The following is an 18,820-nucleotide window of genomic DNA, read 5'->3' as shown; positions in this document are numbered from 1 at the left end:
CTTATATCTGTTTTGGGAAAAAAAGCAACTGGAAAGTCAAGTATCACAGTTACAAGTGACAGTGAGACTGATAACACAGTCATGCAGGGAAGTCACCACTAGAAAGGTCTAGTACAGGTTTCAGCAGAAAAAGGCCAAATGTTCCATTCACCCATTTTTGAATATGCCAAAAACATACTTATGGAGGATGGCAATTGTGCTAACAGTTAAATGAACAACTTGTATTTTATAAATAGATATGCTAACAGGTTATAAATATGAGACTAGGGTTTGGGCTTAATTTTTTAAATTTCAACTGTCTACATTTTTCATTACAAATTACAAATTATTCAAAAGTAACATTTGGGCTACAAGTCAAACAAAGCTGCTTAGTAGCAGTTAGCAGATAAAATGATGGCAACAATGTAAGCTTATCTGGTTACACATCTGTTTTTGTCTATAAATTTAGCTGTTCTCATCTGATATTTACTGATGTTGTCCAAATATGTAATTATGTCCGAATACAAAATTACAATGCATATACACAAAGATCATGCAACTATAGGTTATGGTTAGTGGCTTAACTCACTGTGTAATTTTTTTTTGCCAGATTGAAAGGAGGCCAATACTAGCTTTAAAACCTTTTTATGCTGCCACTATGCAAAAATATAACATCTTGGATAGAGAAGCATTGTGCAAGGATTTATCATTCAAAATCTGAAATTGCTTCATCTCTTTAAGCTTCAGAAATACATATAATATTCCTGATTAATTTACTGATTAGCACTGAAACACTTTCAAGGGATGGGATTAATTTACAGGTATCCAGACAGAAGGCAAAAGAAGCAAAGAATGAAGCAGAATGCTACTCACAGATTAACAGATTTGCTTTACTTCTTAGAGATTAAAATCTGATGTTATTTATTAAATAATGAAACAAAGTAGGCAGAAAGGTTTAATGCAAAGTGTCAAGAATATTACAATCAAAAAAACAAAGTATCTGCTACAGGGAGTCAGTCACTTTATCAATACCATTTAACAAGCAGATCTTTAATATGAACTCTAATAGTAAATAAAAATATTTAGGTTTTACTGATATTACTCTCAGCTTTGAACACTTTTTTGTCAAAAGGAACTTCAAATTCAAAGGAGTCATATGATAATATTGGGGAAGTATAACATTTACAGTGGAATTACTGTTTATGAGGAAATTAGGTTCCAAAGTCAGCATGTGAAAAAAGAAAAAAAGACCATGCATAATTAACATTATCCTTTAAAAGTCTCCCCACGTCTCTCACCACATCTTAAGAAAATACGTTTCCCTCCTGAATTGGAACAGTCTGCCCTGTCCTTAGATACATGGTGCTTTAGAGCAGATTCTCAAGAAAACAGACTGAGCCAAGGATGGAGGCAGGAGAGGATATGAAACATGTAAAGCATACAGCTGTTTCAGGAAGACATAGCTAATCCTGATGATACACAACAGTTTGCTTGAGAGATGCTTCATTTGGCAATCTAGGATTCACCAGGTGGGCTGCAACGAGAAGCCATGAGATGGAGTATTCTGTGGCAGCAAGAAAGAAGGGATCTGCCTACTTTACTCCTGACCCCTGTTACCCGTTGCCAAGGTTCATTTAGAGGGATTTAACTGTTTTAACCTTCCAGGTTGCCTTACCTAGCCCACCTGCCAGCCCATGGGGAGTTCAGATCATAGTACCAAGTAGAAAAATGCTGGGGAATGGCAGAAACCCTGGGCAAGTGATGGCTGACCAAGCTGCAAGGCAGCGTGAGCAGAAAGATCCGGCATTCCCAAGGCCAGCAAAAGATCAACCCAAGTGGCAAATTGGTCTGGAAGTGCCAAGGCAGTGTGAGCAGGTCATAAAATATGTGTCTGACTCAAGGACTATTTTGAAGAAGTTGGTTTGTATTTAGAAGTTTTATTAGACAAGAAAAAAATTTTTCCTTCTAAATATTAAAAAGTATACTCAATAATGTAAGAACCTTGTACTACATGTAAAAATAAATGAAAACTAAGACAACTTAGGTAAGAAGAAAGTCATGTCTCCCATCTCATGTTTCCAAGGAGCCCAGTTCATTAAGTGATATATAATGGGCAGAATCTATAATACCTGATCTTCCCTTTAATGCAATTTTTAATGTGTTCAGTTAAATGCACATGTATTTATACACCACTCTACCAATTGTGTACCTGCACCAGGAATTTCTCTTATGGTCTTGCTTAAACTTCAAAGCAAAGCCTGTAAGTCAGATTTTACAGAAAAAAAAAAAAACAGAAAAATAAATAATGTAGAAATGTAGAATATCAGCCTACAAGGTGGCAGAATGAGGACTAGGTTAACTTCCTATTATTATGTCATGCTATCCAAACCACTGAAAAATCAAGTGCCCATTTTAATAACTATCAAAACTTTGTGAAAGCAATTCCTGATAATCTCTAAGAATAATATTCTTTAGGAGGATCTTTTTTGTCTTAGAAATTGAGATATTAGGAATTTCGTTAGAAAAATAATACATAACATACACCTAATAATACAAAATCTGCTAAATTTTTCATAGAAAAATATTACTGTGTCATAGTATATTATAAAAGCATTATTATTATAACACTATTATAGAAACATAGTAAGGAGACTGTGAGGTGCTACTCAGATGCCCCCTTCATTCTAGAAGTATTCATTACTCCTGCTGCTGAGAGTGTTGCCCACTTATGGCTCATAGCTGAGCCCTTGCTCAAGATTACACCACCTCCCTAGAAAGAGCTCATCTTCAAAGACTGATGGAAATGGGGGTAAATGCACCAATCTCCTTAACTTAAATTGGGGTGTCTCTGAAAGGCCATCTCAGCTTCTAGGTAACTCTGGGACTGACTAGAGGCTCTGAGGCCTTGGCTACAACTGCATTTAAGTTCAACTTCATCTGCCTAATCCTACGTCCTTCTTTTCTTTTACAGGTACAATTCCAAAGAGTACTACATGATAAAACTCCTGCTTGAAACCTCTGTCTTAGGGTTTGTTTGTATCCTGAACAACCCAACCCATAACAAGACTTTCTGCAAAGCCATTACATTGAAAGTAATGTAACAAGTTGATTTTTGTACAGAGTTACAAATATGTTTATTAGTGGAGAAGGAGACTAAAATATTCAACTAGGAAAAACAAAAAAAAATGAGAACCTGACAGGAAAACGGGCAAAAGACATGAACACATCAAGAGAAAGAAAGGCAAATGGCCCTCAAACAGAAGATACTCAACTTCATTCATAATAAAATAAAATGAAAATGAAAATTATGGTAGCACTGACAATGATCAATCCAAAAATGAAATTAAGAAAACAATTATATTTACAATAGCATCAAAAAGGATAAAATATTTAAGAATAGAGTTAAGCATAAAACTTGTACTTTGAAAACTATAAAACACTGTTGAAAGAATTAAAGATGTAAGTGATAGACATTCCATGGTCATGGATTGGAAGATTTAATATTATTAAAATGGTAATACTTCCCAAATTGATCTACAGATTTAACAGAATTCTTATTGCAATATCATCTGGGTTCTTTTTTGTGTGTGTGTGGCAGAAATTTACAAGCTGATCCTTAGAAATGCAAAGACTTAGAATAGCTTAAATAATCTTGAAAAAGAACAAAGTCAGAAGACTGACACTTCCTGATTTCAAAATTTAGTAAAAAGCTACAGTTTCAAAACAGTGTGGAATGGGGAAATGAGACAGATATATAAATCAAAGGAATAAAATTGAAAGTCCAGAAATAAACTCTAAAAATTATAGTCAATTTTTGACAAGAGTGCTAAGATAGTCCAATAAGGACAGTCTTTTCAAGAAATGGTACTCGAATAACTGCACATCCACACTTAAAGGAATAAAATTGGGCTCATTTCTTACATAACACAAAAATTAACCCCAAATTAACTTCATAGACCTAAATGTCAGAGTTAAAACTATAAAACTGTAAGAAGAAAATATCTTAATGGGCTAGGAAAAACCTTCTTAGATACAACAGCAAAAGCATAAATAACAAAAGAAAAAATAGACATAATGAACATTAAAACTTTGTGCTTGAAAAGATACAATCAAGGAAATGAAAAAGCAACTCATAAAATGAGAGAAAATATTTGCAAATCCTCTACTTCATAAGGGACTTATATCAAAAATACATAAAGGATTCTTACAACTCAATGATAAAGTCAAATAACCCAATTAAAAAATGGGCAGAGAATTTGAAGAGAAATTTCTCCAAAGATTACAAATGGCCAACAGCACATGAAAAGATATTTGATGTTATTAGTTATTGAAACCACAATGAGATAAATCACTTACCATGGAGATTCTAAAATACCTTGGAAAGAGAAAATGTAATAGAAAAAAGAGGAAGATAAGAAGGAGCCATATAAAAACCAGAAACAAACTTGTGTATGTGTGGGATGTTAATATGTGATAGAGCTGGCATTGCAAATTAGCAAGGAGAGAGAGATACTATTCAATGTATGGTTTGGCAAAAATTAGCTGTCTGTTTGAAGAAAAATCAAACTGAATCCATACATGACATACATAAATTCTAGATAAATAGCTCATCATAAAAAGCTGTAAATATTAAAGAGAAAAAAGTGTATTCCTTTATAATTTAGCAAGATAATATTGTTAAGCAAGAAATATTTAGAAATATCACTAAAATATAAATCCCCACAAAAAGAGAAAGAGTTGACACCTTTAAGTAAATTAAAAACTTTAAAGTTTAATATAATAAATCCCTGTAAGTAAAGGTAAAAGGCAAACAATATTGCAATTTTTATAATAGACAAAGGATTACTTTCTAGAAGGCCTAAAGAACTCCCACAAAGCAATAAAAACAAAAAAATAAAAGATAAAATAAGAAACAAGCACAGTATATGCACAGATGATACAGAGAAACGAAAATACTAATACCCACCAACCAAAATCTAAAAATATATTAAGTCTCACAAATAATTAGGATATCATTTTTTTCCCATTAGATCAAGAACAATTGAAATATCTGATAGCACTCAGCATAGCAAGGTTACAGGGAAATGAGTATTCTTAAACACTGTTGGTAGAAACAAATTGTTACAGCCTTATGAAGGCTACCACACACTAATTTAAAAATGTATGAACTCCTCAGCCACGCAATGTCTAGGCTATCTATTCTAGATAAATAGTTGCAGATGCACATGAAGAGCCACACTAATGACGTTCAATGATAGCCACCTCAGTGCTCATCAGTAGAGCGCAAGTTAGGGCAAATTCACAGAATTCAATAGTTAAAAAAGAAAGTTAGTAACATTAAAAGTTCCAGTGCTACCATAAAAACAATCAAGCTTCATAATATATGCATCGTGATCTGATTTATATTTTAAAATAGATTTATGACTCTGTTAAGAAAGAAGGATGGAAGGATATATACCTACCAGTTATTGGTTATATCTCTAGGAAGAAGTTGGAATGGGAGGGACTAATGGAAGATACTTTATTCTTATTGTATATACCTCTATACAGTTTGAATATTTTATAGTGACAATATTACCCAATCACCTAAATGTAATAAACCCGTAACTGGAACTATATGTCAAAAACCTTGCAATTAAGAGTCACCTAGAAGCCCAGCATCCAGAGCACCAAAAGATCATATACTGTAAGTATTATATATTTATTTCCATTTTTATTTTGTATTTCATAGCCAATATCATTTTGCATCTAAAATATTAGATTCTTTCAGTAATTATTTCATGAGGATGTTCCCATATTAGAAAAAAATCTTCTTCATCTATTGACTATACAATGTATTCACCTTATTAAGAAAAACATTTCCTTTGTCTTTTAGTGGTTCATGGTGAATTGTCCTTGAATGGCAGCTTTCTCCTAGTCTTTATAACATATGGAACTAACTGTGGTCACAGGAGCTGAAGGGTTTACTTTTCTTTGACCTAAACAGAGGAATTTCAGGGAGAAAATGAAACACTGCTGCCTCTTTAGAATCAGATATAAATGAGACAGTATATTACTTGGCAAGTGCTCAATAAACACAATCTGCCATTAAGCATTATACTCTATTCCAACAGAGAATAGAGAGGTACCTTGTAGTGACTTACATAACCATTAAGTTTAGAAATATATACCAGTGAGTAAATCACAACAATGTGGATGTGCTTAATGCCACTGAACCATAAACTTAAAAAGTTAAAATGGTAAATTTTATTTTATGAACATTTCACAATAAAAAAAATTTTTAAGTGATAAGTAATTTTCCCCTCTTCTAAAATCTAGCTTTTCACACTTACTGAAGTCTTTAACTTTTATTTCTTGTATGTAGTCACCAAAGATGTACTCAGCAGATAGAAGTACAAAGACAAGTACAGTCTTTTTATTACCACAAAGCTCCAGAATAAGAAAGTAGTGGTGTCTGTGTTTGACTTATTCCTGAGACCCTAATATAACCTATGAAATGCCATTATTGAAAAAGGAAATCCCTAAGAGTACAATGGGGATAGTTCTCCTCATATCAGACTGTGAATGTCCTGGAACCCTGCAGTCAGTATTATCTACGCCAGAGTTTATATTTAGACAGTCGTTCTGAAGACTGTACTATTACTAGTCTGGACAGATGAATGAGTCCATAGGTTAATGGACTGGACAAGCAGATATGCTATTAAAAAAACTTGCTGATATTTTTTAAGTGTGAGTATTCTCTCTTTCTCTTGTCTTATAATTATAGGGGATGTGTTTGATATCAGCAGGGATTAATACAAGAGTTAAAAACAAAAGTCTCTGGATTGCAAGATCATGTTTCAAGTATTAACAATCAAAGAGATTTAAGGAAAATACAAAGCTTTACAAAAACCTTGTGGCTGGGGATATAGCAACTACCACCAAGGAGAACAGTTTATTTCTAGTCTAGTTTATTCATAGAAGATAAATAAATGTAGCTAAGGTTACATTTTTCCATCACTGACCTATTCTGCTTGTTAATTTTCCACCATTAGCGATTATTTTATCTTTATCACTATTAAAATAATGATGCATTATATCATATTTCCTTTCTGCTAATCAGTGTTTCATATTAGATTATTTTTTTTTTTTTTTTTTTTTTTCCTTGGTGCACCGTTCCCGGAAGTACTGCAATACCAGGTCGATGCGTGGAGTGGACGGAGCAAGCTCCTATTCCATCTCCCTGCTCCAAAAATCCATTTAATATATTGTCCTCGGATAGAGGACGTATCAGATATTAAACTGATAAGAACAGATACTACACTTGATCTTAGTCAAAAGGCCGAGAAGCGATCATATTAGATTATTTTAAATGCCTTTTTTACAGTAAAACTTATTTCCAGAATTTTAAATAAGGCTACTTGAAATATTACAAATTATGATTTCATAAAAAGGCATATTTACCTTCTTCAAAATTGGGATGAAAAACAAGGCTAAAATGCCCAACAGCAAGACAGAACTTCGCCAATGTAAGTTGACTTTTGGGTCTAAAATTTGCTTCGATAGCCCAGTAATTTCAGGCCGTAGTAAAGGAGGAGGGGTACATTATGATATTAATAGCAAAACTCCACTGACTTACTGAAAGCAATTTGGCCCAAATACAGTGGCGAGATTGTGAACGTTCATGCGATTCTGCACATGGTTCTTGGCTACTTTTGTCAAGAACCAGCATAGGTACTTGAAAAGGCAGTAGTGGGTATCTGGCAGTTCTTGTATTAAGTCTCTTAAACTACTCTCCTGAGCATCATTTCTGTCATCTGGAAAGAAAAAGAATAAAAAATGGTCTCAGGCATATTTCACAGGAACCATAACAAAAGCACACAAGTATGATCAACTCTAACATTTCAGTCAGGAAACAATTCCTGAAGACTGAGCTGGGCCATCAGAAAAGGGGCATTGCTGCCTTTAATTTTGTCCTTAAGCATCTGACTTTTTTTTTTTAATACTGAAGAATTACTAACTTCCAAGGCATCCTGGAAACCACAGCCTTTACTCAGTGCATAAAAAGGACTTGGATTTCTATTTTGTGATTTTATCCAAAATTAAGATAAAGGTTGGGTTTTTATCCATCTTGGAATCTTCTACTTGAATATCATCTTCAACTTTGTTAAAAACAACATCTCTTAGTTTAATAAAATGTGATACAGGAGACCTTCATGGATCACCATGAACAACACTAAACTTAACGATCAGGAATCTGCACAGAGAAAATGAGGGAAGCTTAATCTCTTCATAGCTTTTAACCTCTCACATGTAAGAGTTTAGAATCAGATATGTGCCTCTTACACAAAAGCCTAATAACCTTGTATACAGCTGAAAATACCTGAGGATGTCCCAAAATTCACAGGTAGACATTTCAAAAATGTGCTGTCTTAAGTTATTTTGTATACTGCTTTTTACCAGAGGAAAATAAAAAACTTTCCCACCTAATACTTTAGGGGAGTAAGGACAATTCATACTCTAGATAAATGTTTAAGAGAAATCCAGTTATAATTAATTTAAAGTATTTAATTAATATAATTAATTTAATCCAATTATAATTAATACACATTAGAGTCTTTAATATAGACAGATCAGCTGCGTTAGCCAGTCAAGTAAGAAACAGCAGTGAGACAAATGAGATACAAAGGAAGACTCCTCAGTGTTACAAGATGTACATATAACACGATGCCCTGCAGGAAGTAAAAACACAGAGAACACAGGTGCTGAGTGGCCGCAGAGCACAGGATAAGGAGCACAAGCTGGTGACTTCCTGGGCAGGATCCTGGCTCTGCCACCTACTACATGCGTGGCCTTAGACTCCCAACTAAACGATTTCCTCATTGTAAGTGGTAATATTAACTACCTCATAGGGTTGTGATGAGGCTTAAATGAGCTTACAGTTGTAAAGTACTTAAACACAATGGTTGACATTCGCTCAGTGCTATGCAAGTATTTGTTAAATAAACAAAACTTTTTTACTTTACCTTAATTTGGTTTTATAAGCACACTGAGGATTTAATGAAATGCCTTTTAAAATGAGCCATTTCACTTTCATGAATGTTCAAATAAGTTATGCTCTCAAAAGTAGCAATGCCAAGAATTTGTTTCACTTCAATTTTTGTTAGAATTGTTTTGGAGAATATTTATGATTGAAATAATTATTTCTTACTAATCACAAACTATGTGGTCCAATTATGTAATGTGTAGTATAAAATATATATCCTAGTTTCAGTTTTTCATATTAATTTATTTTTTGGTGTATTGCTCATGGTGGCATTATTTTCCAGTGCATCCCAATTATTAACAAGCGTGGAGTGATTAAAAACTATTGGAAAACTTCCCATTTCTTATACCTTATTATAAAAATAAATAAATATGAACTAAGAGAAATACATTAGTAGTAGTCTGTCTCTTTTCCCTCTTTACAGTAACTATTCCAAAGTGAATCTGGATGTTTTCATGGGTGTGTACTCCCTGGTTAAATTGTAGTTTTATTTCCAGCATTTAAGGATACATAAAACAGCATTCAAACAGCCTTGATAATGGGCCACTGGCCTTGGCTTTGAAGTGAAACCTCAAATCCTAAGGCAAGCAATGTGTGAGGATATTAGATCAAATAGAACAAATATTCAAAACAGTTATGAATTTATGGCCATAACAACTCTGAAAAAGCAACAGCACTTTCATAATTTACTTCCAATTTTTGAAATATGGTAAGTAGTTTTTGCCAGGAAATAAAACTGACAAATAATGGGAAGGAAGATATATTCAGAGAATCTCTAATGTAACAAAATAACATTAAATCCTGTATAACATGAATGGAAGAATCAGTAAATACGTTCTCAAGAAGCAAAAGTAATTGAAGAAAAAGTATCTTATATCTCCTTATACCCCAAAGCATTTCCATTTCCTATGATGGAAAATGGACTCATTGATTTGTTCACTGTGTACATGAGCATGTGTCCTCTACTTCAGCAGCTTTGACAGCAGCACACTGAATTTGAACCCTATTCATATTTACCTCCTGAGTCTTTGTTCAAATATATTGACAGTAAAGACCTTAATTTAATAGCATAACATTTCTCCTCACCTCTTTTGATACTATGTGTTAACATACTGTGAATCTGCATTTTGCACTCCATTTCTAGAAAAATATGGTCTCACCATTATTGCCAACCTGCAACAATTCTATAGACAAGATTTCCTATATGTGAGAATATAATAGTTCAGCATCTTTAATGGAGGTTTAGAGAAAAATGCCCAGCATAGCCCTGGGGGTGGGAGTCAGGGGACAGTGTTGGTACAAATGTGAAGATGCCCTTTGGTGCTTGTAAAGAGACACAGTTCATAATAATTATTATTGCCTGAGTTATTTTTTGATTTCCTGATACTTAAATACAATAAACACTGCCATAGTAATTTACGTTCTTGCATTTATATTGGCAATTACAAAGGCTCCCTCAAAGTTTTACATTATAAAAAGCATTAGCAACACTTCTATTTTTGTGCATTTATTTACAATACACCGATTGCACACAAGCCGTACTTGTCACATGCTTTCTACGTGTCTGATATTCTCTAACACTAGGGATACAGCACTGAACAGAATTTCATGCCTTTATGAAAATGATATTCTAACTGGGGGGGGGAAGAGACAAATAAGTTATTAAGTAGATGGAGTGGTAACGTAAGTACTATGAAGAAATACAAAGCAGGGGTAGGAATGTAAATCAGTTCAACCATTGTGGAAAGCAGTATGCAGGTTCCTCAAAAAACTAAAAATAGAAACACCATTTGACCCAGGAAATCCACTCCTAGGAATTTGCCCTAAGAAAGCAGGAGCCCAGTTTGAAAAAGACATATGCACCCCTATGTTTATCGCAGCACTTTTACAAAAGCCAAGAAATGGAACAAGCGTGGAGTGATTAAAAACTATTGGAAAACTTCCCATTTCTTATACCTTATTATAAAAATAAATAAATATGAACTAAGAGAAATACATTAGTAGTAGTCTGTCTCTTTTCCCTCTTTACAGTAACTATTCCAAAGTGAATCTTTGGATTAGTTAGCAACCTAAGTGTCCATCAGTAGATGAATGGATAAAGAAGATGGGGTACATATACACAATGGAATATTATTGAGCCATAAGAAGAAAACAAATTCTACCATTTGCAACAACATGTATGGAGCTAGAGGGTATTATGCTCAGTGAAATAAGCCAGGCAGAGAAAGACAAGTACCAAATGATTTCATTTATATGTGGAGTATAAGAACAAAGAAACAACTGAAGGAACAAAACAGCAACAGACTCACAGAACCCAAGAATGTACTAACAGTCACCAAAGGCAAAGGAACTGGGGAGGATGTATGGGAAAGGAGGGATTAGGAGAATAAGAGGCGTTATGTTTAGCATACATAGTGCAGGGGGAGGGTCACGGGGAAGGCAGTATAGCACAGAGAAGACAAGTAGTGACACTATAGCATCTTACTACGCTGATGGACAGTGACTATAATGGGGTCTGTGATGGGGACTCGATAATGGGGGGAATCTAGTAACCAAACTGTTGCTCATGTAATTGTATATTAATGATACCAACATTTTTTAAAAATTAAAAAAAAAGAAATACAAAGCAGGGATAAAGGAAAATTAAGCAGAATGGTACAGGAGTGGGGAATGCTATTGTGTTTAACATGGTCAAGGAAGGGCCTCTGTAATTTGATAACAATTGAGCTGAAAGCAGAAGGAAAGAGGAAAGTCCATTCTAAGCAGAGGAAAAGGTAAGGGCTAAGATCCTGAGGGGGCAGAGTGCTAGGTGGGAGAATGGCAGGAATGAAATCTGGAGACAGAGAGGGGTAGAGACAAGGCAGATCATTATAGCATTATAAGCCATGGTCTTTTTTTTCCCCGACTGAGGATTCTGAGCTGTGAAATCTAACTTAGCACAGCAGCAAAAGTGGCCCTTTGAGTCTAGATTGTAGAGGCACCACTGGAAGTAGGGAGACCAGGTGGGGAACAGCAGTATCAGTCCTGCAGAGAAAGGCTGGCTGGCCTGAGCCAGGGTGATGGCAGTGATGGTAGGATATGGGCAGATCCTGGATAGACTTTGGATGTGTACTGTTTGTTTCACACATGAAAGTTGTTTTATATATAAAAACACATGTATGGTATACTCATTCAATCATTCAATAAGTATTTGTTGTCTGTTCTGTACCAGGCACAATTATAAGCATTTGGGATACATCAGAAAACAAAACAAATCCCTGACCTCAGGGAGCTTCTTATATTCTAAGAGGTAAGACATTAAACAATAAATATAGTAATAGGGCTGGGCGAATAGAGAGTACTGACCAAGGGTGAGGGGTGTTCATTATAATTAAAAATAAGATTGTCAGGAAGGCTTCATTTAGAGAGTATATGATCTTTGCAGGCAGTTAAAAATATCCACAAATGCAAATGTAAACACATCAGAGTTGGAGGTTATATTTTAAATATCTTTTAAATGCCCTCAATGCTTCTTATATAAAAAGTGATCAAGAAATCGCTTTAACAGATTTAACACTTTTAGATAGCAAGGCAAACTAGCATAGGAACAGATATGTTTTAAAGAAATATGGGATGATTTAGTTCATTTACAGCACTAACTGGGTTGGAGCGTTATGTTGGAATAGGATTACAGAACATTCAAACGATAACAAAATGACCATTTGGTGTCAGAGGGTAAGGATATTCAGCAATGAAATTCCACAATAGGTCCTCAGAAAGAGAAGTGAAATGCACCCCTATAGATGTATCAAAATATTTAACTATTTTAATCTTGTAGTTATTTCCAGTATTAAATAAGAATAAAAATTAGAATATGTTATAATTCACAAATCCAAAAGTTTTCTTAAAACTGCAGAAGGAATAATGGTTAATAATTGAAATAGTCATCAGTTTCCTTAATGTCAATCTCTTCCTAGTACAAGAACTAACTTTCTCCCTAGTGAAAAGTGTCACTTCAAATTACTCAGGTTTTCTTGAAAGCTTTAATTTCTTGTTGACTAAATTTGACCCATTTCTCAAGGTAAAGCACAAACATACAACTAATATAATATACCTAGAAAACTACTTAGCACTTAGAGACTGTATCATAAAAACTTTTGTTCTAGACTAAGTAGCAAACACTGGACCATGTGACAAGTATTTGCTCTCATAAGAAAAATTATGATTATAATCAGCAATGCTGGACCTATGTCACAGGATTGAACTTAATTCCAATTTGGACATTTGTCCCAGTGCTCATCATGTGTTCTGACTTTTCAGGGTCATGAAGTTATATTGTACTTACAATCTTAGTCTCAAAGAGAAAAAAAAGAACTGGCAAATGCTAATCTCTACCATGATGTATCTCAGGGCCACAAGGTCAGACATTAAAAGAACTAAAACATTAAGCCTCATGGCGCCAGATTTATTGAAGTAGCTCTTTATTTCCTCATCAAGCCTCACAAGAAGATGTATGAAAACTTGCTAATCTATTAGATAGAACAATGAGCTATTTCTGACCTTACAGGTGAAGAGAGTTCACCAGTCTGAGAATGTGTGCAGCCTCTAGAAGCTGAGAAGCAGCCAGCAAGGAAATGGGGACCTCAGCCTTACAAGTATGGCACTGAAGTAACTGCCAATGGCTTGAATGAGCCTAGAAGCAGCTTTTCTCCCCAGAGCCCTCAGATAAGAGCCCAGGCTGACTGCACCTTGAGTTTTTTTGGCTTTGGGAGACCTGGAGTAGAGAAGACAGCTGAGACCACAAACTGCTCACCCAGAGAACAGTGAGATAATAAACTGGTATTGTTTTAAGCCACTGTGTTTGTGGTAATCTGTCACAGCAGTGATGGGAACCTAATATATCCCTAGTTAGAGATGATTAGACTGAAGCAGTAATTAACTTGTTCATGTTCATACAGCTACCATGTAGCTGAGCTGCAACTCAAACCTGGACCATCTGACCTCAGAGTCCATGATCTGATCAGTGCACACTAACAAAGTTAGCTGTTATCATCATTACAGAGGACCTGGCACACCATCTCATACATGGAAATATTTAAAAAAAGGTTCCTGAGTCGACAAATAGGCAAGCAAAGTTGTTCATAGTGGTGGGGTGAGAATCTTAATTCATTTATAATGAATTATGGCATCTTAGGTCATGTGGTATATGTGGGGGAACATTTTAATGAGAGTCTACAAGAATGGGCACAAAATGTTTTATGAAATACATGAGAAGAAAATGTGAGTTATATTTCTTTCTAAATGTGCATTTGCATAAAAAGGAAAAATAATGAAAAGTCAACTACACTGCGTAAGTAGGTTTTCCCTCTGCATTTCATTCCACAGGAGTAGTCACTTTTTTAGACTGAAGAGAAGCTTTTGTAAACATAATTATATCTTACGGTTAATGGAATTGGTATTTACCTATGTAAAAGGAGAGGTCATATTTTTACAGTTCTCTCACCACCTTTGCCCATGACAAAGTTCTCAAAGGGTAGGAAGATAAAGTTGCTAATAAAAACTAATAAATGACAGTCTCTTCTTAAACATTAATGAAACTACAAATCTTGTCATTCTGATTAGATTCTGCAAGATGCAGAATTGTGTTTATTGCAAAATTTGCCAATATCTACACTGATATTCCTGTTTCCAAATGAGCCTACATGTTAAAATAAAGAAAAAGGGAAGAAGAACAAAGAGTTAGATGATACTTTCCATTTCAGTCCTATAATCAAAAACTAACACCTGCTGATATCTAACCAGGTGAACAAATCTACTCTGTGGGCATTTAGTGAGTACTAAATGTTTGTCAGTGTGGGCAGGTGGCACAGATAAAAATACAGTTGACCATTCAACAACATGGATTTGAACTGTGTGGGGTTTTCTCCCTAAGAGTTTTTTTTGAAAAATTTTTGAGATTTGTGGTAATTTGAAAAAATTTGCAGACAAAATGAATAGCCTAAAAATACTGAAATGTTTAAAACAAAGTAAGCTGTGTCAAAAGACATATGCACTCTTATATTTATCACAGCACTATTTACAATAGTCAAGAAATGGAAGCAACCTAAGTGTCCATCAGTAGATGAATGGATAAAGAAGATGTGGTACATATACACAGTGGACTATTATTCAGCCATAAGAAGAAAACAAATCCTACCATTTGCAACAACATGGATGGAGCTAGAGGGTATTATGCTCAGTGAAATAAGCCAGGCAGAGAAAGACAAGTATCAAATGATTTCACTCATCTGTGGAGTAAAAGAACAAAGAAAAAGCTGAAGGAACAAAACAGCAGCAGACTCACAGAACCCAAGAATGGACTAACAGTTACCAAAGGGAAAGGGACTGGGGAGGATGGGTGGGAAGGGAGGGATAAGGGGGAAAACAGGGCATTACGATTAGCCCACATAATGTAGGGGGGTGGGGGCATGGGGAAGGCAGTATATACAGAGAAGACAAGTAATGATTCTATAGCATCTTACTACACTAATGGATAGTGACTGTAATGGGGTATGTGGGGAGGACTTGATAATAGGGGGAGTCTAGTAACCATAATGTTGTTCAAGTAATTGTGCATTAACAATATCAAAATAAATAAATAAATAAATAAGCTGTGTCATGAATACATAAAACATATGTAGCTACTAGTCTACTTTTTCATTTGCTACTATGAAAATCATCAGTAGGTTATTAGCAGTTAAGTTCTGGGGAATCAAGAATTACCCATGGATTCTTGACTGTGTAGGGGTTCCATGCCCCTAAACCCTCTTCCTTCAAGGGTCACATGTATAAGAAGTAGTCTATCTAAACTTCAAAATGAGGAATTCATATCTAGGCTAGGTATTAGACACAAGCATTTAACAGCTAAAGAACCTGTTCTTGGGAATGTCAACAGAACAGGAAAAACTATCACAGCACATGGAAAAGGGAACCTCTCACAATATTCTAATCTTGAACAAAATCAGCAATATCCCAACTAATAAAATCTGCCTTTCAGCAAGTCTAGTGCTATATTAAATGGCAAAGTACAGTAAGTGTGCAGTTTCAATAGAAATCACATTACTGCCAGCTTTTTCCCCTCTGATTCTTCTGCTTAAAGACTCAGCTATAACTGGATGATTTGTTGTCAGAAGAGATAAATCATCAACCCCAGAGATTTTAAGCTGATTTTGGATATCTCCTCTTTCTCCTTTAAGTCTTCCAATTGCCTGTGGACTCATTATAAAAGGTTATTTCCATGGGCTCAGCCAAGCAGGTGTTAAGAACACAGCTTACCAGACTTAGGGCAGAGCCATAGGTGGCTAGCAAGCCAATCATTTGGCATCCCTTCAAATTGATATTCTTTCAACTTTCAATATTTTGAGAGTTAATTTTCTGTTCATGCAAGTTGTACACTTAAAAAAGTCATTTGTTGACTATTCCCTTTTTCTCTTCAAGCTCAATCCAAGTAAGATGTTCCTTACATAAAAGTATTAGTGAAAAAAAATGTAGAATTTACTGAAGGTTTCGTTCAGTTCGCAACAGTTGATTTTCCAAAAATCCCCAATAGACATTGTCTTCTTGGCCTTGGAGTGGCCATGTCCCTTCCCTTTCTTCCTTGAGCCCATACTCTTCCTGTTATTACAAAATTATACTGTATGTACAACAGACTAACATAAAAAACATGGACACTAGCAGGTGTTGGAAGGATGTGAAAAAATTAAAACTTTCATTCAGCGCTGATGGGAATGTAAAGTAGTGCACCTAATCTGGAAAACTGTTCCTTAAAATGTTAAGGTCACCATATGACCCAGCAATTCCATTTCTAGGTGTATACCCAAGAGAAGTGAAAACATACGTCTATACAAAAACCTGTAGATAAATGTTCATAAAAGCATTATTCATAATGGCTAAAAGGTAAAAACAACCCAAATGTCCATCAGTGGATGAACGGATGAATAAAATGTGATTTATTCATACAACAGAGTATTAACCAGCCATAAAAATGAAGTACTGATACATGTTCCAATATGGATGAACCTTGAAACTTTAAGTTAAAGAAGCCAGTCCCAAAAGACCATATATTATGTGATTCCATTTATATGAAATGTCCATAATAGGCAAGGTAGATTAGTGTTTGCCTAGGGCTGGGAGTTGGAGGTGGGGAGGGAGGAAGGAATGGGGAGTGTCTGCTAATGGGGTATACATAGTTTCTTTTCAGAGTGATAATGTTCTAAAACTAGATAGTAGTGATGGCTGCATTCTTGACTATACTAAAAACCACTGAATTGTATGCTTTAAAGGGGTTAATTTTTGGTGTGCAAATTATACCTCAATAAAGCTGTTATAAGGAAATTCTGCTGGCTTTAAAACCAAGTATGGGAAAAGAAAGTCAGAAGAGACCTTTCAGTTAAAGATTAGTTTATCTACTTTTCCTCCTAATACCTAACTAAAATAACAATAAAATAAGTTTAAAAGGTATGAGCTGTCAGGAACCCTCCTACACTGTTGGTGGGGATGTAAATTGGTGCAACTGCTGTGGAAAGCAATATGGAGGTTCCTCAAAAAACTAAAAATAGAGATACCACTTGACCCAGTAATTCTACTCCTAGGAATTTACCTGAATAAAACAAAATCCCTTATTTGAAAAGACATATGCAGTCCTATGTTTATCGCAACATTATTTACAATAGCGAAGCTAAGAAAACAACCTGTATCCATCAGTAGATGAATGGATAAAGAAGATGGAACATTTACACAATGGAATATTATTCAGCCATAAGAAGAGAACAAATCCTCCCATTTGCAACAACATGGACAGATCTAGAGGGAATTATGCTCAGTGAAATAAGCCAGACAGAGGAAGACAAATACCATATGACTTCACTTATTTGTGGAGTATACAAACAAAGCAAAACAGAAGGAACAAAATAGCAGTAGACTCACAGACACCAAGAAGGGACTAGTGGTTACCAAGGGGGAGGGGCTAGGTGGGGGGGAGGGGAGGCAGAAGGGGATAAAGGGGCACAATAATTAGCAATCACAATATAAGTTGGTCATGGGGACAGTAATACAACATGAGAATACATACAGTTAATGATTCTGTAACATCTTACTACACTGATAGAAAGTGACTGTACTAGAGGGCATGAGGATTTAATAATATGGGTAACTTTTATATTTGAAACCAACAGAAGATTGTGTATCAATGATACTTTGATTAAAAAAAGGTATAAGCTGTCACGGATAAAGAGAGCAGCTGAAAAAAAGGAGTAAATCAAAGATTTTAACAAATTTACCTCCATAGACATACACTGACAAACATATTTCAAGTCCAGCTGTTCCAATGCAGAATAACTTTACTCAGTCATAGCTTCTCTTCCTAAATTTGCATAATTCCACTCACCATTTAACACTATCTCATGTTGTCAAAGGCATTTTAAGAAAAATAAAGATTTATATATGTACTCTGCAAAAGTTTACAGGATCTACAAAATCTTTAGAAATCATGAACAGTTATAAAACAAATGTTTTTCCTTTCACATGGATTTGGATGGAAGCAGAATCAATTGCAAATGTCATCAAAATGTATCGAGTCAGGTGTGGAAACCTGGGTTTCCTGAGATGTTTCCAGTTTATTCCAGTGGAGGTTTCACATCCGATTGACAGGCACTTTGGTCAGATATGCAGATGGAAACCCTTTTTCTCTTGCCTGGACTTAGATCTTTACCAAGAAAAAAAAGAATAGTTTATTGAATTGGTATTATTTCTAGAAAACCTAGAAAATGGAAAGGGCTTAAAATTGGAGTATATAATGAT

The 18,820-nt window shown here is 35.0% G+C and overlaps 1 protein-coding gene and 1 non-coding gene across 12 annotated transcripts in view; both read right to left on the bottom strand.

The window, feature by feature from the left end:
- Positions 1-18,820, bottom strand: part of FAM13A (family with sequence similarity 13 member A) — a 320,862-nt gene that overhangs the window by 223,309 nt on the left and 78,733 nt on the right. For 9 of the 11 annotated variants that reach the window (XM_037020137.2, XM_037020139.2, XM_037020138.2 and 6 more), the window contains one exon: positions 7,598-7,775. The exons of the other annotated variants lie outside the window; for them this stretch is intronic. In XM_037020137.2, the coding sequence (XP_036876032.2) occupies positions 7,598-7,775 (178 nt within the window). The remainder of the gene's footprint in view (positions 1-7,597; positions 7,776-18,820) is intronic. 11 annotated transcript variants of the gene reach the window in all.
- Positions 7,122-7,312, bottom strand: LOC140849803 (U2 spliceosomal RNA). The gene has a single exon (XR_012131995.1). It is a non-coding gene; the product is annotated as a U2 spliceosomal RNA (small nuclear RNA).

Source organism: Manis javanica, chromosome 5 (genome assembly GCF_040802235.1).
Source record: "Manis javanica isolate MJ-LG chromosome 5, MJ_LKY, whole genome shotgun sequence".
Classification (NCBI taxonomy): Eukaryota; Metazoa; Chordata; class Mammalia; order Pholidota; family Manidae; genus Manis; species Manis javanica.
Note: the sequence above shows the minus strand (reverse complement) of the source record. Positions and strands in the feature narration are given on the sequence as shown.